Genomic DNA, 25,096 nt, shown 5'->3' with positions numbered 1-25,096 from the left:
AAAATGTATATTAGTGAGAAAAAAAAAATATTTTTGCTCACCATCCTAAAGTGATTTTTTTAATCATCACTAAATTCATTACCTTTGAATAAATTTGATTTAATCTATTTTATCTAAAACTATATTAATGAAATCTTCTTTGTCAACTAAAAGATAGTGAAAAGACATTTTTGTCTTCTGTTACAACAAAAAAAGTTAAGAACAGTAACGTAATTTCACAAAACAAATTTTTTTTTTTTTAAATCTCACCTACATGTTAAAAAAAAAAAAAACATCCTATCTCTCTCCTTCCTCGCTCCCATGTTCTCTCTCACTCTCTTCATTTCTCTTTCAATTTTAACAATCGAAGTAAAAATTTTCACACACCTTGTATGTGAGCATATACTACTTTTATTAGACAAAACTCAAAATATACCGAAATTTTTTCACTAAAGTTCCTTGTAATAATCGATTTAGCATGGTGAACAAAAATCGCTCCAACGGTTGGAAGCGGCGGTTGCCAAATGGTGACAGTTGGGTGAGCCACTTTATTGATATCCACTCAAATAAATATCACTGCTTTCACTCCTTCGCTCACTCATATCTTCTTCTTCTTCTTCTTCTTCTTCTTCCTCCTCTGCATTTCAATTTTCGCCTGTGATTTCTCAGGGATGTCTGCAGCTTCCTCTCTCGTTCTCTTTCTTCACCCTCCTCCTCCTCCTCCTCCTCTCCTCCCCAGGCGCCACAACTACGACACTCTCTCCCCACTTTCCCTCTCCTTCAAATCCCTAAAACTCCCCAACACCATCTGCTTCTCTTCAAATTCTTCCCACGACGCAGCCGAAGAGTCCCGGTGGCTCCGCGAAGAGCAGCGATGGCTCCGCGAGGAGCAGAGGTGGCTCCGGGAGGAACAGCGCTGGGCGCGCGACCGCGACGCGCTCCTCCGTGAAATTGCGGAGCTCAAGCTCAAAATCCAGGCTCTGGAGCGCCAGGGAGGACTGGGAGGAGGGGCTTCGGTGGTGTCGGAGTCCGACACCATCGCCAGCGTCGCCGGTTTGCTGCAGATGCTAAAGGAGAAGAATCTGATAGCGGAGACAGGGTCGACCTCCAAAGCCCTGGAGTTGAATCATCAGGAAATTCAGGAGATTCAGGAGAAGGAGGTGATTGCGGTTTCGGAAGTGAAGCAGGAGGAGAAGACGACGAGGACGAGGAGCAGAAGTGCTTTGCGGAAGGGACTGGAAGGTGAAGAAGTCCGAGCAATGCAGGTCTGCTTTTGAAAGGCGAGTTTTGATTTTTCGGATTCTACGATTCCTTCTGTTTAACCAAAATGCATCAACATATTTCAATTGGGTTTTCTCTTTCTTATTCTGCATTCAGAAATGTTCCGATATTCGAGTGATTTGAATTGTTGATGACAGGAAGCATTGCTAAAACTCGGTTTTTACTCGGGTGAGGAAGACATGGAGTTTTCCAGCTTCTCAACCGGAACAGAACGTGCTGTCAAAACTTGGCAAGTAAGTTTCAGATTTCGTTGTATGCGACTGCATAAGGGTAAACAAAATAATGGCAGTGGAAAGTGTTATGTAGGTTACTGAACTTGTAGTAACTTGTTCGACAGGCCTCCTTAGACATTCCTCAAGACGGAATAGTGACTGCAGAACTTCTTGAACTTTTATTTGCGGATCCAACAATTGAGGTTGCAGATGACAAAAGGGCGACTACTCCGAAGGTATGTTGGAACCATGAGGTTCTAGGCTAGCAGCATTCATATATTAATTACCGGACAAACTGCGTAAGTCTTTACTAAAAGGAAGAAGCTAATGTTTAAGTTTCGGTACCAATATATTGTACTCTGTAATCATTCTTAGAACTAACATAATTGGTTTGGAAAATCATCACCTGCATTCCTCACTTAGGCGAAAAATAATAGTGTGCTTCATGAGGAACCATAAACTCGTCTCATAGTTCAACTTGAAGTGAATTGAGCCTTCGAGTACCAACGACGAAGCACTAGTACTTAATTAAACGGACCTAAATATCTGACTCTATTCTGCTTGCACAGACAGGAGGTTTTGTAGTTCCACTTCACGAGACGAGTAGTTAACAAAGAAATAAACTCAACATCACACAACATTGCCTTAAGCACATTGTGGTTCTTGTAATGGTTGAGTGGGTTCTGTTGCGTAGGAAGTTGCAAATGGAGCTGCAGTTACTTCTGCAACAGAAATTACAGAGGTCCAGCAAACAGTAGTGAAAGAAGACGGTACAGAAGTAGAGGTATCCCACCATCGAGTTTTTCTTCTAGGAGAGAACCGCTGGGAAGATTCTTCTAGACTTATCACCAACAAGAAAAAAGGTGGTGATGGCAAGACAGTGGGTGCCTCAACAAGGTGCCTTACTTGCCGAGGGGAGGGTCGCTTATTGTGTACAGGTACTCCCTCTCTGTCTTCCGACCTTCTCACTAAATTTAACCCTTCTTCATATGCGTGTTTATATCTTTCTTTGATTTGATTTCCAAATATAAGTTTATATCTTTCTTTGATTTGATTTCCAAATATAATGTTGAACACTAATGGCTTTTAGTAACTGAAGCAGTTTTTACATGTGCAGAATGTGACGGAACTGGTGAGCCAAACATTGAAGAACAGGTGAGATGATTTACGTTAATTATTATTTTTCTCATTCTTCTGTTCCCAGAATCATCCAAGATTAACTTGTAATATTGGGTTGAATGATAGCAGTTCTTGGATTGGGTGGAGGAGGGAGCAAAGTGTCCATATTGTGAAGGTCTCGGGTATACGATTTGCGACGTATGTGATGGGAAACCAGTAGCCTAGGCACGAAATACATACTTGTATAATTCGGTACATGTGCAGTTTTATGCTATAGTGCATGTATTTGGTTGTTCAGTGGTAATGTATTTTGCATTTATATACAAGGGCAGCAAATGTATATCTACGGTTTATTCTCCCCCGCATCGGCCTACAAAATCTCGGTTCACAGTGCAGATTATGTTCATATTTCGTGTCGTTTTATGCTTCCGCTTAGATGCAGTTTACTTAAGGTATAATAAGGGAGTTTTATACCTTATAAGGGAGTTTTAACGAAACACTTCCAGTATTGTTCGTTTTTAACGAAACACTTTCGGTACTGTTTATTAGTTTTGCTTATAATGGACCCCTTACAAAGTACAGAATCCTATTCCTCGTCGAAAAGGTGAAACAGAATCAAACGCACAATCAATTAAACAATATCGAATATCAACTAACGCAGCCGAGGATGTAAAACACAGCAACAAAATCATAGATATCAAATGTTGGATCAAAGCAGTGTATGTGTTTGAATACAACAGTTTTGTATCTTCATAAGTCATCAGAGAACCTATACGGCCCTAATCGGATATGCGTTCGAAGAAGCTTTTATTCTGACGAAATTCGACCAATTTCAATTTCCCAAATATACCTAAGTTTCCTCTGGTAAAAGCAAAACACTGTCTCCTCCAGACCTTGTAACGACTCTTTCCGTCCATTGTTCGCATCCTACAGATTTGTCTTTGGTTTGGTACCTGCAACAATACGCCTTGTCGCTGAACGCATTGTCACAAACTCCTCTGCCGAGGAAGGGTGAATTCCCACCTGCACAATGAATGAAAGAAAAAACATTTTCAGTAAAAGTGTACCTCAGAAATTGAATCGTCCCCAGCTTTACATACACGACTTACCGTACTGTCAAATTGTGCCTTGGTTGCTCCGCACTTCAATGCAATAGCGATTCCCTGTTTAAGGCACCCAAAACAGATGGGTGAAATTAAAAGGAGATCAATCGTACTATAGACAGCATTTAGAAGCACTATAAACTCGAGTTACAGAAAACCTCAGCAACACGGTGAGAGAAGCTTTATTTTATAGGGAATGAATCTTATGACATTAACGCTTCCTATCAGCTAATTAGTTTTAGCTTTCCTGTGACATTAACTAAGATCTCCTCCACATGACCATACACCTTATTTGAAATCAATTTTAAACACGCTCTTCCAGAGCCTGTACAACTTTGAATTTTTATTCTTATAAGCAGGTACGCCAAATTTTTTCCCCACTGATCAAGGATTTCTTAAGATTGTTACCGGACTCACCCTTATTTCCTAAACATGTCAAAGCCTTGGTATGAAATACTTTGTCAGATCAAACTCAAAGAAGCCTATTATCCCAGAAATGATACTCAAGTACCACATGCATGCGCGCGCGCACACTCTTAAGGACTTGATAGTCAAATTATTCCATTACTTATGTAGTAAAAACGTGGAAATCTTGGGCAATCATAGAGCATGGTTCGTCTCAAAACTGTTAAATTTAACAACACAGAACAGATCATTTCATATTTACAGGCTGTACAAGCAACAGAATATATACCTGCATAATCTCAGCTGCATCTGGCCCACACATGGATGCCCCAATGACTTTATCTGTCTCAGCATCAACAATAAGCTTCATAATTGTCTTTTCTTGTCGTCTATATAAGAATTATGAGAAATACTGAGTTCGTGCTTAAAACACCAAGAGAAGACAACAAATTTTGCTCATAATGAGTAACTAGAGGTTCAAGGTTAACAATATAGCTTATAACTAGACGCTGAATGAAATCATAAATTTTTGTATATAATTGTGCAACTGATAAGTGACCTCTCATGTTGATCCAACGATGTGGTGACATGCTATGATCCAAAGATAGCATATGATTGGTAGACCATGAACATAATTTAGAGCAAGACCTCATAATGACATACGTACCCAGATACAGTGTTCTTCATTGGGTTGAAAGTTGATGTGAAAACCAATATATCACCCTTGGCTTGTTCTATTGCCTGCTCTTCACTAAGGCCCACAACAGAAAGAGGTGGTATGCTGCAAACCACCAAACACAAGTATGTAACGTATTTATCATGACCAGCCCCATTATACAAAAACAGTCACCAAGTAAATAAACAAAGGAAGGCCCATTTATTAAAAGAAAAAACTATTACCAAAACACTGCACAGGGTATATCGCGGTAATCTGGTTTGCTAGGTTGCCCACCAAAAACAGTTTTCTGTAGGGAACATAAAGTAAACAAATAACAGTATCAAATCACCTGCTTGTTGAGATAGCACAGAATCTATGGGGAAAATATTACACAATTGATAAAGTTAAAGGAAAGTGGATAAAGTAAATACATACTGCAAAGCATGTTCCCTCCATTAGAGCCACAGGGGTAAGGTTTACTCGGTTTGTAACATCGCCAACAGCCCAGATGTTAGGTACATTGGTACGTGAATACTCATCCACCTGGAAGAGAAAAGACAGCAGAGACCTACCTATATGTTATTATTGCTCGAATAGTAAAACGTTAACTATTTCTGTAAACATCAAGTGCAATCTGTCATGCCAGCATGGAATATTAAATTAGGACAAAGGATCAGACAAATGAAAAATAAAAAACTGTAGGAAAAGAGAAACAGACAAACAAGGTAAGATGAATTAGTATAACAAAAATCAACTTTATAAACCTATATTGTTTTTTAACTAAAAGAAAAGGCTCTATTTGGTATCAATATTTTCCACAAAAAAGGAAATATATATCCCCGTCTCCATCCTTTAACGGAGACCACCCAAAAGAAAGGGCTCTATATGATAGGTCATTGGTGGCATAACATTTGCAACCCCAGCTTGTACTTCGCACATATTTACCAAAGTCGACAATCCAGTCTCATCACTTAATTACAGGGCACACCTAAAACTGGCGAGGATGGAACCTGAAAATAGAAGTTATGATTCCAAACCCCAGCTGTATATCAAGCGTATGCATTGAACTGGTCAATCTGCTACGTGGTCGACCTTTGATGGTTGCATTGATGACCACAAAGGCAGGGGGGACACAATATGACAGATAATTGAGATATTACTGAACACCCAAACTGTAGTTAGGGGGCCCAAAAATGTGCAAGCAAAACCATTTACCTTCTCAAACAGTAAAAGGGCAGGGGACTCAAACTAAATATTGAACTCTCAGATTCGCAACTACAAATTAACAGAAGATACAAAAGATACTACGACCGGATTTGCAATAACTTCAAATGTCTAGAAAATGCTCAACTCAGGCACATAAAAATCCATTTCAAAAGTTGAAACACATGAAAATATGAAATGATAATAAGCACAAAATGCAAAAAAACAAAGCTAGTAACCTTTATAGCTCCTGTTTTATCAAGTTCCACGCCTACAGCTTCCAAATTCAACCTCTTTGTATTGGGAGACCGACCTGTCATTTATAGACTGAGATAAAATCATCTGTGCAAGAAACTAAGGCAAAACCATAACTACGAAATATCATTACAATGTTCAGTGTTCACCCCTAAAATGCTCCAAGTTATAAGAAACAACCCAAGTTTATACTACTAGCGAACAGACCGTTATATGAGTCATTAAATTCCCAAAATGTCTGGATAAACGTTAAAGTAGTGCAACAGTCGGAATTATTATAATCATTTAAACTCAGGATATGCAACAACGTGCAATTCGAAGGGCATCAACATTGGTGTATTTTTCACATTAAAATTGAAAATAAATTAAAATGCAAGTGAAAATAAATGCTTAGAACAAATCCTAATTTCTGTGCAAGCATGATCAACTTAACCTCCGACATAAACTAGTGCATTTCAATATTAGGATTGGGACCATTGGGTCAATCAATTTGTCCTTTTTAGGAGAGGTCAATGAAGAGAAACTTTAACAAGTGGTATTGACTTGAGTTGGATTCTTGGAGAGGAAAAGTTTTTTTATTGACATCAGTTGACAAGGAAAATGTTTCCATTAACCTACGTTAAAAATGTAACATTCTCCAACCTATGCCAAAATGTGAAATCTTTTATTGCTAAAATCAACAATAAGTAGGAGCTCATGGTTTTTCATTTGTTTTAGTGCTTAGTTTAAATTTATTTTGGCATTAGTAAGTAACATTAACTTCGAGCCCCACATAAGAAATTCAACTAAATGAGTATGTAGTTACCAGTGGCAAACAGTACAACATCTGCTATCAGCTCTTCCCCATGATCTGTGCGAACTTTTATGCCATCCTCTGTTTTTACTAGCTGAATTCACAGAAATAATTCAGTACAATGAGAAGCAAAGATCAAACAGAAGTTGAAACGTATAAACTACAAAAGCAAGGACAGCAAAAGAGGTCAATCCACACTTCCTATGAGACTGAATACCTCTGTCAAATTTGTCTGCGGGTGTAGATCAATTCCCCTTCCTTCCAGATTCCGTGCCACCACTGCCCTCAATTCATCATCAAAACCTCTGCAGAAGAAGTGCCCAATATAGTGAGAATGCAATAGACTTCTCATACATGAAAAGGAAACAACTTCTGGCTATCAAATGCAAGGTAAGTGGAGCATCATCAAAAACTAAATTTAAATTTCTTTCGATCAGGAAGCTCCGTAAGAGGCACGAATAAGAAGGAAACAAGCCAATTTTTCTTTTCAAAAAAGCATGGGACAAAAAGGGAAAGAAAAAGAGCATTAGGTTCCATAAATCATGCAAGATATAAAACCCTTACGTCGTAACAATGGTGCACCGACTAGGAAATTGATGATTAATGGTCCCAAAAAAATTCATTAACAAAGAATTACAGTTCATTGTCTATTTCTTAATTTCAGAGTCATCCCACTTGATTTATTCAAAGTTTGAGCACAATAAAAATATCTACCGTGCAGTAAAAAAAAACCCTCAAAATGTTAAATATCCAACTCAGCACACAATAAATGCCTTAGTGTGCGACACTCGTAACAAATATTAAATAATAGACAGAAAAATTTTCCATCCCACTAACTCAACCATAAAGATCAAAGAGCCTAACAGTTCATAAATGGACAGAGCAATAGCGTCCAAATAACAACCTCAATGGAAGTTCCTTTCTGAAGAATAGATCCACAGAAGCACCCATCCCACGCCATATTGAAGCAAACTCAACAGCAATGTACCTAACATGAGGAGAGGATAATGGAAAAAACAATGAGCTTGCTAAGCTGATAAAATTAAACAAACAACACAAAGGAAGAGACTAAGACAAACCCTCCCCCGAGCACCACAGCACGTTTAGGTAACTCCTCCAAACTCAATGCTTCATCAGATGATATACCCAATTCCTAGAAATGTCAATTAATGTAAATTAGAACAATAGAAGAATACATGTTAACCACACAAGCGGCGCATAGTAGTATTGCATCAACCATTTTTAAGCATTTAATCAAACTCAGGCAATACTGCCAGTGGAGTTGCAAATGGAGGACAGTTGAATAATATAAACACCAGCTCTGTTAATCTTAAATGGATTGACAAAAAGCTTGGTTGGCTTTACTTCAAATATAAAGGACTCACCTTCAGTTTCTTTCAATTGTTATGTTTTCTTTCAATGAATAAAGAAATCAAAGACAAACTATCACTTTGATGTTCAATAAATTTTCCTTTTTTTTTTTTTTTTTTTTTTTTTTTAAATAACTGCATAATTTCATAACACCCTTGGTGCAAAATAAAATTGTAATAAAGTACCAACTAAACATTTAGCATATCATTTCCAATCCCAGTGTGCAGAAAATCTACCTGACCAGGAATAGCAGGTCGTTGAGCCCTGCTGCCAGTTGCAATCAATATGTGTTTCGCAGAATAGCTCAATTTAGTGCCATCCAACTGTGTCACCTCGACATCATTAGGACCAACTATCTTGCCCTCTCCTTCAAACAATTTAACCCCAGAATTTGACAATAGGCGCTTGTATACTCCATTTAATCGAATTATTTCATCCGTCTATAAAAGAAGACAAATACATGTTAATTTCAAGTTGTAATCACCAGTTAATGAATAATAAAAGGTATTTAAAATGAACTGGGGGAAAATGTTTCCGGATTGCAGACACCAAGTAAAGAATTGTAAAATAAAACCCAAAGCCAATACATATTTAACGCTTTTTTTTTTTTTTCTGTGGGGTTTTAGAACAATTAGGCCAAGCAAGTAGAAGTTCACAATAGCATATCAGTAATAATTTTGCAAGGCAACACACATTTAAATATTTCTGATAAAATGATATTTCAATCACATGGCATTAGGTTGGGTGAAATTTACAACTCAAACTCTATTCTAATTTCTAACCAACCTTCTTCTGCAAAAGTTTCTTCCAGTTGAAATCAACTTTCTCATTCACTTCCCACCCATAATTCCTGGCATCCTGCAATTGCAAAACCAATACATTCTTCAGGCCATGTCTTTTATTAATTCTTTATTAATAAGAAGAAATAAATATCAATGCAAACATAACAAACAGGTTGTCCACTGGAAATACCAAAGTACATAGGAAAAAGAACACACACACACATTGCAGATGCTATAGACCTCGCATTGCAATAGATTATGCAGATCAATTTGTTCGAGTGTCAACTAAATTGTTTCTGTTTGTTTTTGTCTTCTTGCTAATTCACAGAAAATCAGCTTCTAAGATCCTCCTAGATGATTGACTTACGGATTCACCAGACTATTTAACATCAACTATAAATAGTTATGTATATGTCATATTCTCACCTCAATTTCACCACCAAAAGACGCTCCATACACCAAAATCTTTTTGGGAACACAACCACGAATGACACATCTGAAAACCAAATGTCCAAACATAAACCCCTATAAGCAACTTGAAGACCACCAAAGAAAACATTGAATTTGTTAATGAACATACGTTCCACCCACTCCTCCAATTACTTCTGAGCTGACAGGATGAAATGGAAGCTCGCATATCCCAACCTATGAAATCAAATGAAATGAACCCATGATATGCTCCTCTATCAGAAAAAAGCAAGCAATGCATAGGAAAACATAATCGACGAAAATGTTGTTTGGGTTGTGTATCATGAATGTACCTTAGCTCCAAAATTAGCTGAAATTCTGGAGGCACGGACACCACCGCTTCCGGCCCCAATAACAAACAAGTCGAAGTCGTAGTGGGCCTCTTGTTCATTAGGTTGGTTCACCTCACCATCAATTAGCATCTTCCTCGACATGATTACAGAGTAAATCCAACAGAATCTACAGCAACCACAATATCATCATCTTCATCATAAAAATATAAAAATAATACATATTTTCAAGGAATCGTGCAGAGGGGAAAGGCTATCATTCTGTTTGGCAGCTGAGAAAGTGGAGGAACCAATATAAAAAGAAACAATTTTTCATTTTTTGAATCTGAAGGAACACGACCCAACTTACCCAATAAAATTCCCAGATAATGAAAAAGCAAAATTAACAAAGTCCAAATAAAAAGGCGGTCAAAAGTATGAACTTTCATCACCAAAAATGAAAAAAATAATACATATATACATACATAACCATCACAGGTTAACAATAATAATAAGCAGAACAATTTCGCGGGGAAAATAAAGAAAGGAGAGATAGATCGTACCGGAGTGAAGTTGGAGATGGCGATGCGACTGGTGTGGCTTGGCTTCTTCTGGGGTTCGGACCGGCAGAGAGAGAGAAGAGAGAGATGGTTAAGCAACGATATAGGAGGAAGGGATGGGAGGGTGATTGTTCTTGTTTGCAGAGACCGAGTGAATCGCGTCGCTAATTAGTTGGAAGGAAGGAAGGAAGTAAATGGATCTTGAGTTATAAATAAGAAAACCGATGACAATGATTTAAAAATTTTGAATTTTAACAATAATGGTAAAATAAAATGTAAAATGAGCGGTTTACAAGGATTAATATTTTAATGTAAAAATATAATTTTTTGTTAAAATAAACGGTACAGATGGTTTTTTGTTAAATTTTCCTATAAATATTCTCAGTTGCCACGTTTAGTTGTGACTCATAGCTTTATCATTTTCCCACCTTTTTTTCTTGCTTTCTAGGCCACTGTATTCTTCCTATTCAATTTGTTTTCTAACAAATATAAACATAAATTATATTTTTGTCTGACTTTTTTTTTATAATCAGATTTTGTCTGATTATATTCCTAGTTTTAATTCTGAAACTTTATTTTTAAATTAAAATTGAGATGTGATAAATGTTTTATATAATCGACTTAACTACACGTTCCTTACTTAATTTTTCGTGACTTAATCCATTTAGTTTAATTATTATAGTTTAGTATAAAATTAGCAAATTCGTGATAAAACTAGATGAAATATAAGTTAATACTCTTATTTGAGCTAAAATCACCACAGCTGAATTTAGATGATTTTCACGCTTTTGTTACTATTTTTTTTAAATAAATCCATTTTTACACATTATTTATAACCTCACACACTAACATTTATTCTTGGCTATTAATGTGAATCAACAAATAAAAACAATGAAGAAAATTAATGAGATGCGTATAAATATGGAACAATGATGTATGTTTCAGCCATTTCCCTTAAAAAAAAAAAAAAAACAAAACAAAAAAAACCATATTGAAGGGGGTAGAGTTGAAAAATCAAAGTCGCATGTGGATGCGTTGTGACCTTGTCTTTCTTTGTGGTCGGATCATCATCTCCAATAAAGTTGAAGAAATAATAATACACAAAAGAAGGAAAGAAAAATGGCATTTGGATTTTGCATCTTAAACATTTCATCAAACCTCAATATTAATAATATTAACGGTTTCTAGCAAAATTTCTGAAAATTAAATCAGTAAGTATCATTGATATTCATTGATTTTTCTATATCTCGTCGATATAAGGTTAAATTTTCATTTCAACCTCATTTTCATAACGATTCTTGATTTATAGAAATTTTGACAAAAATACAATTTCGTGTATATTTTAAAGATTGAATACTATTGGTTTTTAGATCTCAAATTAATCTGAACATTAAATTAATCGAAATATTCTTAAATACTTGGATTTAGTAAAAAAAAAAAAAAAAAGGTTTAAAATTTGGCTTAAAATATTCGGATGCCCATGAATGGTCAAAGTATGGAATGTATTAGAGTCCGTTACCTGTCCACATTCATCGCAACCCATAATCTACAAAACAATGCTTTCTTCTACAAAAAGGGATCATTTCGGATTTTTTCCTTTTAATCCACAAAATAAGTGGATCCGAACCATTGAAATTTAATCAAACGGCTGAAGTTATTATAACTTTTAAAGTGAGCCCCTGTTTGTAATCGTTGGATCATTTTTCAATGGCACAAATCCACTGATTTGGTGGATTAAGAGGAAGGGATCCAGAGAGGATTCCTTTCCTTCTTCTACATCGTATCAATAACAATCAACATTATTTACTCCTACTTAAATTTCATTTAACCAAAAAATTAAATTTTGTAAACCACACGATTAATATTTAGAAATTTTTCGTCTACTCGGAACACGAATCTATACACTAGGTTTCAAGCAACATTATCAGCATAGTTTGTGATGGCTATAAACTCATGGGTCAAGTTGTACATTTTGCTAAAAAGGTGCGGACGCGAAAGTAAAACTAAGATAATCAGGACCGCCACAAAGAGTGACACCATCTTCTTTTTTCTAATTTCTTCTTTAGAATGGCATGGAACGGAACACTTTTTGGCAAATGATAAGGACAATGATGAGTGGTGACTGGTGAAGGTGTCCCATTTCTATTTTAAACCGCTTAAAATTCTCAACAAAACAGGTTCACTATCACTATGTTGTTTTCTTATAGTAACATTCTGTTATATGTAAGTTTTTTTTTACATGACATGATATTATTGGATTGTAATATCACGTGACGGTAAACACGTTCCATACAAGTTGCTCTCATCAATAGATCGTTCTTCTTATTGTCAACTTGCATAAAGAGTCAAGGACAGTTAACTTCCAAAATGGGATGACATCGAGGGCTGAGGAGGACCACTTTTGATTTGAGTACGATTTGCTTCATTGCACCGACTGCAGAATTGAAAACCCGTAAGCATAACAAAGGGCGAGCAGAGGTTGAACAGGTTAAAATTCGACACGTAATTTTAAAGAAGTAATTGTGCATGTTTCAAACTATGATTTACAGGTATTAGGGGGAACGTGGTACATTTTCCGGTGAAGAAGTCGTCGAGCAATGAAAATACACATGCAAATGTTCAAGACAGAACGCATGCAGTTAATTGAGCTCATGGTACATGTAGAGGAGAGATTAGGAACTGGAAGGTGGCAAATTTTACCACCGATTTTATTCATGTAAAAAAATTACGGAGTTTTCCATTGTGCTCCGGAATTTTTAGTTATCAGATCCATAGAAAAAATACAATTATCAAAATCTAACGACTAAAAACACCGGAGCATAAGGCACCGTGGGGTACAAAAGAACTTTAGTGTAAATTACCATCAAATGCAGTTGAGCCATACATTGGGAAGACTCTGGAGCTTTGGCAAATCTGGAACCAAAGCTTAGGCATCCTCCTCAAGATTTTTCTGTATTAACTCAGAATTAGATACCTGAACATGGTGCGAAAACAACTCTTTTTTTTTTTCTTTTTATAACCTATTTGGCTATTTCTTCAAGACTTCCCCCAAACCTCTCCCGGCTTATATATTACTTCACATCGAGAGGGTTCGAGGAAGCGAAGATTTCACTAGACGCTTCTTTTACGATACAATCAAGTTACATGTTACAATATCAGCATGCACAGTTAAAAACAGAATTTTCAAAGCACTTTGCCTTGGTTGCAATCTTTCTCACACCTGTTTCGTTGTGAGAGGATCGTGAACTGACAGACGATAAATGTATTCTGTCCATTATGTTGATCTGGGGAGCCTCGAGAATTGCCTTGGGCATGTTCAACGCGCATTGCATCCCCCAAATAGACAGTGGCCTCATGTATATTAGAGATCTGAAGTGGCCGTCCATCGTCCATCCTTCAGGCGTCTGGAAAGCGTATCTGTAGGTAGTAGAACCAAAATAATAACTTTGTTAATACCAAAACATCTGGAAAGCCTATCTATAGGTTACTCTAAATAATGTAGGTATAAGTTCTACTTACCCAAAGCCATCTTCAGACCAGCCGGCAATAAAAATACCTTCAGCAGTAGCGAATGCCTCTTTCTCCTTTCCAGCAAGAATCATCAGAGCAGCCACCCCATATGTGACACCAGTCCATATTTCGCGTGACTGCATGCAAGACTCATCCACCTTCCCATTGGGATGCATTCCGTTTACGGCACCCATTTTTCCTCCCTTAACTTTCATGACATTGAAATCATAGATTTTCTGCAGAGAGCTTTCGATTTTAAAATCATCAAAAAGTGAAGGTAAACCAGAAGATGCCGTATACCACTGCCCAGCCAGTTGATCTGCTTGTATAGACTTACTGTTACTACTTGATCCACTATCGTAATTAAAATAAGAACCATTCCACAATTTTTCCTCAAAAGATGGTTTTGCCTTTAAAAATTTGGTTTTGCACCATTCAGCAAAGGCCTTGTCGCCTAGTTGAAGGGCCATTGCGGCTGCAGCTTGAAGTGCAGCAAGCCACAAGCACCCACAGTAAGCACTTACTCCATGAACTGTCCAAGCATCGTAGGTCTGATCAGGGAAACCATCATTTTCAATGAGACCATCATTGTCCCGGTCAAATTGTTCCATGTACTCCATTGCAGCACGAACAGCAGGCCAAACATCTACTCCAAATGACATATCCCCTGTTGCAGAAAAATCTCTATACACCTGAAGCACAAACTTTGGGTTCAAATCCTTCCACTTACTAGTATCATGAATATTATATGCATTCATTTCGTTCCAAGGATCGTGTGTTCCCAGATCATGAGGGACAGCTCCTCTAACCTTACGAATTCCCCAGTTACCCTCCGCAAGAAACTTTACTTTTCTTCCATCTTCTGATAAGACGGCTTTTGCAAAGTCCCTTTGAATATTAAGTTCAATTTTGGGAAACAGCTCGAGAAGGGCAAATGATGCATAAAAGTGTACGTCATATGTGTTCCACATGATATATTCCACTCCTTCCAGATAGAGGAACCTCCCAACATCTTCATTGGCAATTTGTGGGTCCAAATGTACACTCCTTTGGCAACCAGTAGCAGTGTGCTCAACAACTGCGTTGTGATTGCTATTTACTTCAGCTTCACCAACCTTAACATCTGTATTTTCAACATTTGTCAATTGGTGTCGATTGTCTGGAATGTTTGTTGCTGGCAAGGGAGAATCTGTACGAATCAATCACAGTTATAACTCATTTCTCAGTTTTATGGTAAAATTAGCCAAAAGGGAAGGAAATATTTAACAAAAAAGTGCACATTCGGATTCGAGCTAGTGTCCACATGAAAAACATTCTTAGATGCTATTTCCAGATGTGAGACATCAAGGAAATCAGGATTATAGATAAATACCGATCCAAACTGTCCCACCAGCCACCAAAAAGTAGAGCTCATTGAATAATGTGAACTTGTACCTGCAAACATTTTGTGAAGTATTAGCTACAAGATCGATGAACCAAGTTCATAGCTAATCATTGACAGGTAAACATAGCAAAGTAACTTCTCCATGTTTGCTCAATGGATTATTTGTTGGGGAGTTTCTATTTGTAATGGAAATGAGCATATATGATGCATTGACTACAATATTTGCAGAGACCATTGAAACTGGACCAATCATTCGAGTGAGCTCAAAACAGCTTTCAGTGGACACAGTTGTGTGCTGTTCGTTGAGAATAATAAGGAAGGTATCTAACATCACAATCTCATGAGATGCAAAACCGACTCCAATGTTTGAGGTGGACAGCGCTATCCATTATAAAAAACCAAAGGGAACATATTGCGCACACACATGCAAACATCTTTCTTTATGTAAGCCGTTCTTTATGCGAACCGGTGCCCTTATTTTTCAAAATTTTAAGAATTGACAACGCTACTCTAAACTTAAGCTCAGAATTCTCCTGCTGGGTATTTTTTGGCAGATTCACCAACTTAGGAAACCAATTTATTATCTGATCGAACATTATGATTCAACAAAGAACAATCACAGTTAATGCTTCCATTCTTACCATTCTGGTAATGTTTCATCCCTGAGGATAGGGCTTTGCCACTTTTCAATATCTTCTTCCCATCGCTTATAATCTGTCCAGATTTCAAAAGTGATCAGGACCCATCACATGTACCGCACCCATTTTTAAACAAGAAAAAGTATGCCAAAAACTAAATCTAGCGAATATCAACAGATTAGTGCCTTGATGAAAAGGTCACAATACAAACAGAGAGATACATACTTGTCAGCGCATCATGCACCAAGTCCTGAGCTGCCCTTTCAGAGGTCCCATAGAATTTTGTGTACCTCCTGCAGCAAAATTACAAATTCAAATAACCCAAAATGCACATCACTAGTATTGCGGTCGCTTTCTAGAATACAACTCTTAAAGGCATTCATTTGTAAATCATATAGGTACAGTACCACTAAATATGCATCATTTTGAAGCAGCTTTTCGTGTGTAAATCACAATAAGCTTACCTATGGTATGAGCTTCCCTTCAAAAATTTTACTTTTGGAGATGACCATGATACGCCAAATGCAACAGTGCACTTCCCATGAGGTTCCACCCAAGCAGTAGCTGCTACTGCAGCACAGAGTGTTTCTCCAGGTGATGAAGACATGCATGGTCCAGAATTGAAATTATCACGACCAAATTGCCCATCCTAAAAAGACAGAGAAGGGGGTTAAGGAAAGGAAAAAAAATTCACTCTGTAAAACAATGGAAGGAACACCATGGCAAAATCCAAGTAGAATTATTCTCAAAATTTGAACTTGATCAACCAGGTTGCGGAATGACAGCATTTGCTGGATAGGACAGCAAATTGATTCGGCTAAATAGAAAAATGACGCACCTAGCATTATGTTACACGATAAAAAAAACAACAAGGTGCACAGAATTGAGAAAGCAAACCACAGATTTAATACCTGCACCATTTTATTCCACATTTCTTTCGCCGTAGTGGTACTTCCTTCAGATAACCCAAAACATGGCAACACACTCACGCTTACATTTTGAGTTTCACACGCAGCTATTGCAAATGTAACAGGAGGATTCCCTTTTGCAGTCCTGCAACATAGGCATAGTTGTTATAAACAGTTAAAATCAACTGTAACGAGTTAAAGTTTAAAAATAGTGAATGACAACAACTCCCAAAATCAGAGAGTGATAACTTAATAATTTGGTTCAGGTTACCAAGAACCATAAGAATATAATGCTCATTCTTTTGAACAAAATAAAAGGAGTTGAAAACAGAATTTGTAAAAAAAATCCTATAGTTGAACAAAAACAAGAACAGGTATTGAATAAGGTGATCACAAGCAGGACACTTTCAATGTTAACAAATGTGGTGACCCCAATTACCAATTATGAATTTTCCACAGCACTTATTGTTGATGACCGGAAAAGACTTACTAGTTGTAAAAATAGGAGAACGTGGAACTCAAAAAGGCAAGAATTGGCATTGAACATATCAATTCCAATAAATTAGTAAATATGTTTTACTCTTACCAGATGATCAATCTTTCTAAAATCTTTAAATATATCTGCTTAAATGCTCCTATAACATCTGTCCATAATTCTTTATTTGTGCTTTTTATTTCATTTCCTGATATTTTCACAAGGAATTTTGATTTTGAGTTCATAAGTCAAGCAGAAGCATCTTTTTTTTCCTAATGGTTGACTTCTTTCACTTGTTTGGGGTTGTTTGAACACTTTGTCTTCATTTTGGCCTAGAAAACAGTGTATCGGCAGAGAAATCTGCAAACCAACCGTCAAATAAACATAATAAGGTTTGGTGACTTGCTTGTGATGTAGAAGTACACCAGAGACTCCATCTTCACCACTGTCAAAGAAGAGAAGTAAGTTAGAATATGCTAAAAACACAGTACTAGTATAGTAGGCAACTAGCCATACAACATCCACCAAATTTACTCACATAAATGGTTCATTCACATGATCGCCCGACAAGTGTGAGACTCCTCCAATTGAATTCTACACCCAGAAAAGCAATAATTACTAAATATCCAAGAATCTTTGAATTGCTCGGAAACCATTCCGAAAGAAAAATATAACCTTACCGCCCATGTAAATAGAAGGCTGACTTTTGCTCTTTCTTTTCCAGTGTTCACCAACTGTATCATAAAGAAGACTCTTATAAACAAATCACATCATAGAAAATTATATTGAAATTCTTGTGTAAGATCCTTATGTTAACACTTGTGTAATATAGAAAGAGCTTATGGAACAATGAACTTTTTCATCTATACATATCTGGTATCAAGTTGAATGAGCCTACCGTGTAAACAAAAACGGCTGTAGGAAGACTACTTTCTCTATAATTATGAGGGATGAATGGCGATATTTGCCGACAAGAAATTTTCAATTCTGGGTCAGGTTCACCTAAAATGAAACATAATACAACCCAAATTGAAACAGCAGCTTAGAGGGCAAATTATGTGATCAATGGCTAAAAGGAAAGAAAGAAGAATGATACCATCATATATGGTCCATGCCCTTGGAAATAGTGCATGGTATGTTGAATGCTGGCCACCCAGGTTCCATCCCCATGATGATATACCCTGATCATCAGCTTTTCTGCGAAAACAGTCAAATTAAATCAAGATGTCAACAATCAGGAAATTTCAAATACTATACGTAAATTTAGAGCTACAAAAATAGTACAACCAAGTTCATGCACTATTCATCAAATTCCTCGTAGCCATCAACAAAACTGAAAAGTGATATGCATTATTACAAATGAGACACCCTCTGATGATACAAACTAGCTACACTCTGACGATAGTCCAGTTACAATGAAATATTGCCTCGTGTAATAATAAAGTCTATTGTTCTTTGATGCTTCAATAATTTCTTATTCTCTATAAATTTTGATACTTATAATGTTCCTGAAGAAGTGTCACAGAAGACCACTAGACCAGGTACCCAAGGAACATTTGCCAGTTAGACTTCTTCGATTCCCCTTGATGCCATAAAAGGAAGACACTATTATATATGGTCCCACAAGCTTGGTCTTGACTTGCAGTAACCAAACGTAACCAAACGTAAAAAGCATGAAGAATTGTATAGGTATGATGAATTCATCATTCAGTGAATTTTGGTGGTAAGAAATTGTAATTATTACAGAAGATGGTTTCTAAACTTAACGACTACCCTCTTACCCTAATCCTTCATGATGACCCGGGGCCAAGACTGATGCATAATTTTTATTCGTTCCTTCTCTAGATATAAAAATCTGCAATAGCACATAAATCTCTTAGTCACAATTACAACATTACAAAAAGTAAATAGGACAAAAGAAATGAGCTCTATCTCTAGAAACAACTAATAAAATATTAATATTCACTTCTCCTGTACATTATACAAAATAATGCATAAACATTCCTCAGCTAAATACAGTGTCGGTAACAGATTGGAGTTGCAAAGAGCAGCCAAACTGAACTGTACATTTTCAAAACCCTTCCCTTCATCATCCTTAAAACAACTAATTTGCCCGGTATATATTGGGCATTGATTTTCACAACACCATCACAAATCGTCCAAATTTTCGTTGTGTTCTAAATTCAAGACCACCTTATCAAATGTTTGTATGAACTACATTTCAGTAACAACCAAGAGCACGTAAATTGAAGTTTCCTTGTCCACTGCTCTTGAATGTATTACAAAGATGTCCTCTTTGTAGCCATATAGCAACATCACAATCTCCAATTCTCCATATGGTCTCTAGACACTATAACATGACAAGTAAACTTACAGGCAGAAAACAAAAGTCTGATTTTCGCTGACAAGAGATTTTATTCTAGATTTTGGATTGATGTGCAATGTGCCTCCACCAGAACTATAAACAATTGGGATTGAAGGAAGACCACATAACCAACTAAACAAAGCGAGGGAAGTAGGGGTGGACAACGGACGGGTTGGCTTGGGTTATGCCCCAATCCATTGGCCAATCTAAGGATACTGGGTTGGTGATTCTAGGAAACCGATGCAAGCCAATAAAATTGGACGCCCGACACACCCAGACCAAATGTTTGCAGGTTGGGTTGAGCGGCTTTATCGGGTTTCACAACTGGGAGGAGGGACTGACTGAGATATACCAAAGAGAAGAGTGTGAGGGAGTTAGAGGGAGTGGTTGTGGCTGAATTTGGATGCTCAGAAGCTTGGAGCAACAACAAAATTCCAGAGTGGGGCGGTGGGGGCAACTGATAAAGAGAACAAAACTAGAAGGCTTTAGAAGGTGAAGGGTTTCAAATGTCAAATGGTCCAGGGGTGTTAAAGAGCCAGAACATTTTTCTAGAGTTAGTAATAGCAAATCAAATGAAGCCATGCATACAGTAAACCCTTTTATTAAAGGTTGAGTTTCAACTGGTACATAGTGTTGCAAACCGGTTTCAAACTTCGCCATCTGGTGGGCAGGTTACGACCTGATATTAAGTTTTAAAAGTGTAGAACCGACCCAACCTGAATTTTATTGGGTGGGTTGGTCGGTGTTGGCTACCCATGAAAATGTCCACTCTAGAGGGAGGAAAACAAATAGACTACCTCATTCACATATGCAATTCCTAGGGTGATGATTAAGCACTGAATACTGAATCTCTAGCACTTCAAATTTTAAACCCAGAAACCTTTTGAACTCAATTGTAAATATTAGCTTCAGTTCATAATTACAACGAGTTCTAAGTATGTTAATTTTAAGAAAATGGATACTTCAGTGGATGTGGTTGTGGAATTGAGGATGGTCTTGCCAATTACAATGACAGGGAACAGTTTGTATTTGGTTGGATTTGCATATACTGAACATGAGGTGGTAACTATGGTGATAGAACCCATATCTGTGGTGATTGTTGCAGTTTGCAACAATAGTAATAAGGTGGGTTCAAGTGACAATATCAAAAGTGATGTGGGTGCCAATTTTGATATAGATAGTGTGGAAACTGAGCAAATTTTAAACCCAGAAGCAATTATAGTGGTAAAATCTACATAAATGATGATGGTAATGTAATCAGGCTAGCCTGAGGTAAATAAATAATATAAACGAAACTTACAATATCAACACATGCATAGCAAATATGTTACGAAGAAGCAAAGAACAACATTAGATTACAACTATATAAGATCAAGGGTAGAGATTTTACAGAGAACTGATTGGCCATGACAGGAGAACCTTTGCAGATACCAGGAATGATTTGCCATTGCCTGAACTCGCCTCTAAAACCTCTAGATATGCTGCCACTTCTGTAATACATGTAGATAATTGCTCGCTATTAGATTAACAAAGATAATAGTCCATAGAACTCAGGCAACCTATTCATTCACAACGTACCCCATCCCTCCAAGTGGAACCCCCTGAGCTGCAGATGGCTTGCAACTTTCTCGAGTAAAAGGATCAATAGGTGCTTTCTGCATGGATAAAAAAATTTGCGGCCAAGTTTCAACAACCTTTGTAACGACATATCTTCACCCATTCATTTGACAGGTGGGTATAAATTGTACAAATACCAGTTGTAAAGAACAAAATAGAAAATGACTTCTATATCTAGAAGATTGAGATAATTTACCCTTCCGTGAGAAGCCTCTTCCCTGATGTATGACCACAAGCGTATACCTAACCGAACCTAGTATTCAAATTTTCCACACTAGTCAGAGAAAGATAACATGTGCAGGGGATACTGGAAATTGGATGAAAATAGAAAAGCTCCAAACATGAGAATGCACAGGACGTATTTATTAGTCAACGACATTAAAGAAAACAAGTAACAACCCGCTTACCATCTTTATCGCTTCCCTAAATGTAACACTAAATTCTCTGAGAAGATTAGCATGGCTGTTTAACTTCCTCCTCCAGGCATGTTCTGGTGGGGCAGCACTATCAAAATCAAACTATACAAAAGTAACAAGAAAAATAATCAGTTTGAATAAACTAAACAACATGGCCCCCTCAAAAGGTTGAAAGAACCACAAAAGATAATAGCCCAAAATCAGTTTGCTTGCTAAGACAGTAAGAAATATGCTAAACAAAATTCACAGAGAACGCGAGAATTGTTTATTTTTTAGTAAGGGTTTCATGGAGTAGATATAATAGATTAGCAACTAATAACCCGAAATCCACCAATGGTAACCGACACAAATGTCGAATTACACACAGACGTAGGACTCCAGGCATGTCATGTTCTCACAATATAGAAAACCAGAAGAAAAAAAAGATAAAAACCATTCAAATTAACCATGAATTTTAGTAGGAAATCCTACAGGTTAAGCATGTGTAGAACTAACACTTGATAAACCGCAGAACTTTAAGTTTTAACATGGCACGGATTTTGATTCACTCGATCTGCAAGACGAGCTATTTGATTAAACTACGTTAACAAATAAATTGTTTCCATAGCTAATTAAAATTCCCACTGCTTACTCCAATTCCTTCGAAGTTCAAAAACTTTTGAAGAATATGCAAATGAAATCACCAAATAAATTGCATTGCATACATTAGACAACAGGGTTTAGGATTGAAAGGCACTTGAATTTGACTATCATCATTGAAACCAAACATATAGCTATGATCTCTGACTTTACTAAGTAAATTCTAGAGTTAAAGGAAGTTAAGGAACCCATATTTGCTTGTTTTCTTACCACCTCTTACATTTTCTCAGCAACCAAACACAACCCAAATCAATAACACAAACACATAGAGAGAGAGAGAGAGAGAGAGAGAGAGAGAGAGAGGAGAGAGAATAACCAACCAGGTGCAAAGTGTTTTTGCTTATATACTCCTCAGGCGGCCATGAATTCTTTCTACAATGGAACAAATGCCCACTAACCATGTTGACTAATTCTCAGCAGCAGGTATCAACTCAACTCCTAATGAATCAAAGCCAAAGCCTCCCAAATTTGATATAAGGGAAGCCCCAAACCGAAACCTTCCTTCGCTTCCAGACAACGACACCGACCGCCGACCGGAATCTTATCCAATCTTACACCAACAGCCAAGCAAGCTGAAAGCTTTTTTTTTTTTTTTTCTTCAGACCCAAAAGATCTTAAATTTGAATGAAAACCCAGAGGCAGAGGCAGGCCGGAGCTGGAGCTGGAGGTCCACCGAATCGGAAACCCAGAATCCAAACACTTTTCGCAATTCGGAAACCCAATTAAAAGAATAAGGCAATTGATAGTTGATTGGCTTGGATTGGATTGGAAAGGGATTAGAGGTGGGAGGGGGGTGTGGGTTTGTCGTGGAGAGCAGGTCGGCCGTCTGTCAACTCAGAAACTCCAAATGCCTGGTGTTTACGAATCCGTGTCCCAGATCGCCAGGTGGAGCTGGCTCTCTCTCTCTCTCTCTCTCTCTCTCTCTCTCTCCCTCCTGTCCTGCTGTTTCTTTACGACTTGTGGAAGAAAGAGCGCGTGACTGAAAAGTCGAAAGCTTTCGTAGCTTTTATTCCAATTTGCTACCCGAAATTTACAGCAATTGAAAACCATCAACGAATAAATACTAGAAAGTGAAAGTAAAAGAAAAGAAATCAATTTATTTTACTTTATTTGTTGTTGCTATTCTGATTCAGAATTTCATAATCCGCCCACTATGACATGATATAACTTTTTCTCTCTCTTGTTTTTTTGTTAAATTAGAATAGAGATAGTCATAGGAATTCGTTTAGATGTATTTTTAAAATAATTAAAAACGTTCTTAGATAAAATATTTTTAGATTTCAAAAGCAATTGAAGTGCTTTCTGCAATAAGCACTAATTATATGTTTCTTAAGCATTTAAGTGCTTTTACATGATTGACTTGCACTTTTAGTAAAGATTTGATCTAAATATTTTCATCAAAAACACTTTTAATCATTTCAAAAGTACATCCAAACAAGCTCTAAAACACTTAACATCTCTACAAATAAGTACCTATCAATCTCAAATTTGTTATTGGAATATAGCTCTCATAATTATAATTTATATTGCAAAAGTGGTGATCGCTTTTTTACACTCAAATTGAAAGTTTCCACTTGTTTTTCAGTTAAAGTTGTCTTATTGTATTGTACGTTTTATCTCTACTTAATGAACTTGCGTAATTTTCCTACCGAAGAAAACATTAATGTAGTTTTTGTAAAGTACAAGTGGAACAAACAACAACGAGAACAATAATAATAAAATAATACAAGGCGGACTTTGTCTTGGCAAAAATAAGGAGGGCACCGGACTTCCATTAGAGCGTAAAAGAGTCATGGAAGGTGTGCTAGGACTCGCTAAATGGTCGGATCAAATGGGCGATTGGCATTTTAGTCAATGTCCAACCACCAATACTCAGGCACCAATCTTCTAGAGGGACATAATCATGAAACAACCCAACATCACTTTTTACTTCTATTGTCAATTATTTTTCACTTGCTTTCCGTCAAGATTTTTAGAATCAGGTCAATAACGATTATGATGTACAATTTAATCACTTACACATCTTTGCATATTTTGAATTTTATAACAAATGATCTCGGTGCAATTAGGTATTTATTGTATCGAGTTTCAAATGTGAAATGCATTCTTCAACACGTTGTTAACTGACGTGGATGACACATGTATATATAATATAAAACTATGTATTTAACTTCTTTATAAAAAAAATTACTAATGTTAATGGTAAGGAGAGTGAAAAAAATCATAATAGAAAATAAATATGACACTGATTGTTTTGAGCATTGAAAGCAAACAAATTATGATCAGAAAGATTATACAAGTCACACTTTTATAACCTAGAAAAATAAGTGATCAATTTGCATGATTTTGCTAGAAATTTGTAAGGTATTAGGGGTGAACTAAATATGTTTCTTTGGCAGTAGAAAGAACACAAGTTGTTTGCTTGACACTTGAAAAATAAAATGGAAAATAATTGTTCTAGAAGTGACAACAACTCTAAAATTCTAAATGCGTAGAAAACTATGGTGGTCAAAATTGAAAAATAAACGCAGAAAAATAAAAGTAAAATCGGATTGTAGTAGTATTGGACATATTGCACTTAAAATTGATTGGTACACATATTGCACAGTTAGTGGCATATATGTAGTGATATTAAAATTCGATAGAGATGAATTTGGATTTTTTTTTTCTTTGGACTACGCGGGAA

The 25,096-nt window shown here is 36.8% G+C and overlaps 3 protein-coding genes across 7 annotated transcripts; 1 reads left to right on the top strand and 2 right to left on the bottom strand.

Moving 5' to 3' along the window:
- Window positions 1-565: 565 nt before the first annotated feature.
- Window positions 566-2,997, top strand: PTAC5 (plastid transcriptionally active 5). Of its 4 annotated transcripts, none has more exons than XM_068460869.2 (6): window positions 566-1,244; window positions 1,398-1,493; window positions 1,598-1,708; window positions 2,167-2,410; window positions 2,575-2,627; window positions 2,721-2,997. In XM_068460869.2, the coding sequence occupies exons 1-6, from the start codon at window positions 651-653 to the stop codon at window positions 2,814-2,816; spliced, it is 1,194 nt and encodes a 397-aa protein (XP_068316970.2). In that variant the 5' UTR covers window positions 566-650; the 3' UTR covers window positions 2,817-2,997. The 4 variants fall into 4 exon arrangements, with proteins under 4 accessions (XP_068316970.2, XP_068316969.2, XP_068316971.2 ...); XM_068460868.2 differs by having other exon boundaries at window positions 2,718-2,997; XM_068460870.2 differs by having other exon boundaries at window positions 567-1,244; window positions 2,590-2,627; window positions 2,718-2,997.
- A 264-nt stretch (window positions 2,998-3,261) lies between these two features.
- On the bottom strand, window positions 3,262-10,909 carry GR1 (glutathione-disulfide reductase). The gene is made up of 17 exons (XM_068460867.2): window positions 10,462-10,909; window positions 9,923-10,088; window positions 9,742-9,806; window positions 9,588-9,657; window positions 9,166-9,237; window positions 8,616-8,819; window positions 8,088-8,161; window positions 7,913-7,996; window positions 7,226-7,313; window positions 7,021-7,102; window positions 6,200-6,273; window positions 5,193-5,300; window positions 5,000-5,064; window positions 4,767-4,880; window positions 4,389-4,488; window positions 3,701-3,754; window positions 3,262-3,614 (listed from the first exon to the last, which is right to left on the bottom strand). The coding sequence occupies exons 2-17, from the start codon at window positions 10,061-10,063 to the stop codon at window positions 3,519-3,521; spliced, it is 1,491 nt and encodes a 496-aa protein (XP_068316968.1). The 5' UTR covers window positions 10,064-10,088; window positions 10,462-10,909; the 3' UTR covers window positions 3,262-3,518.
- Window positions 10,910-13,130: 2,221 nt separating this feature from the next.
- Window positions 13,131-23,575, bottom strand: LOC137722335 (Beta-glucosidase, GBA2 type family protein). 2 transcript variants are annotated; one of them, XM_068461312.2, is made up of 19 exons: window positions 22,731-23,387; window positions 21,763-21,873; window positions 21,552-21,608; window positions 21,317-21,393; window positions 21,129-21,228; window positions 19,155-19,228; window positions 18,470-18,570; window positions 18,272-18,375; window positions 18,054-18,107; window positions 17,912-17,967; window positions 17,780-17,818; window positions 16,902-17,043; window positions 16,455-16,639; window positions 16,216-16,283; window positions 15,994-16,066; window positions 15,341-15,402; window positions 13,978-15,157; window positions 13,679-13,875; window positions 13,131-13,408 (listed from the first exon to the last, which is right to left on the bottom strand). In XM_068461312.2, the coding sequence occupies exons 1-19, from the start codon at window positions 22,809-22,811 to the stop codon at window positions 13,398-13,400; spliced, it is 2,772 nt and encodes a 923-aa protein (XP_068317413.2). In that variant the 5' UTR covers window positions 22,812-23,387; the 3' UTR covers window positions 13,131-13,397. The 2 variants fall into 2 exon arrangements, with proteins under 2 accessions (XP_068317413.2, XP_068317412.2); XM_068461311.2 differs by lacking the exon at window positions 13,131-13,408 and having other exon boundaries at window positions 13,440-13,875; window positions 22,731-23,575.
- Window positions 23,576-25,096: the final 1,521 nt, after the last annotated feature.

Source organism: Pyrus communis, chromosome 4 (genome assembly GCF_041283825.1).
Source record: "Pyrus communis isolate YQ-2024b chromosome 4, ASM4128382v1, whole genome shotgun sequence".
Lineage (NCBI taxonomy): Eukaryota > Viridiplantae > Streptophyta > Magnoliopsida > Rosales > Rosaceae > Pyrus > Pyrus communis.
Note: the sequence above shows the minus strand (reverse complement) of the source record. Positions and strands in the feature narration are given on the sequence as shown.

Coding starts and splice junctions, on each gene's coding strand:
- PTAC5 (XM_068460868.2), top strand. CDS start 651: ATGTCTGCAGCTTCCTCTCTCGTTCTCTTTCTTCACCCTCCTCCTCCT. Junction 1,245..1,397: donor AAGAAGTCCGAGCAATGCAG/GTCTGCTTTTGA, acceptor TGTTGATGACAG/GAAGCATTGCTAAAACTCGG. Junction 2,411..2,574: donor GGGTCGCTTATTGTGTACAG/GTACTCCCTCTC, acceptor TAACTGAAGCAG/TTTTTACATGTGCAGAATGT.
- GR1 (XM_068460867.2), bottom strand. CDS start 10,063: ATGTCGAGGAAGATGCTAATTGATGGTGAGGTGAACCAACCTAATGAA. Junction 9,658..9,741: donor ATTGGAGGAGTGGGTGGAAC/GTATGTTCATTA, acceptor TTTGGTTTTCAG/ATGTGTCATTCGTGGTTGTG. Junction 4,489..4,766: donor ATGAAGAACACTGTATCTGG/GTACGTATGTCA, acceptor ATTCTTATATAG/ACGACAAGAAAAGACAATTA.
- LOC137722335 (XM_068461311.2), bottom strand. CDS start 22,811: ATGGTTAGTGGGCATTTGTTCCATTGTAGAAAGAATTCATGGCCGCCT. Junction 21,394..21,551: donor AAGAGGCTTCTCACGGAAGG/GTAAATTATCTC, acceptor TTATCCATGCAG/AAAGCACCTATTGATCCTTT. Junction 17,044..17,779: donor GGTGTACTTCTACATCACAA/GCAAGTCACCAA, acceptor CCTATGTTGCAG/GACTGCAAAAGGGAATCCTC.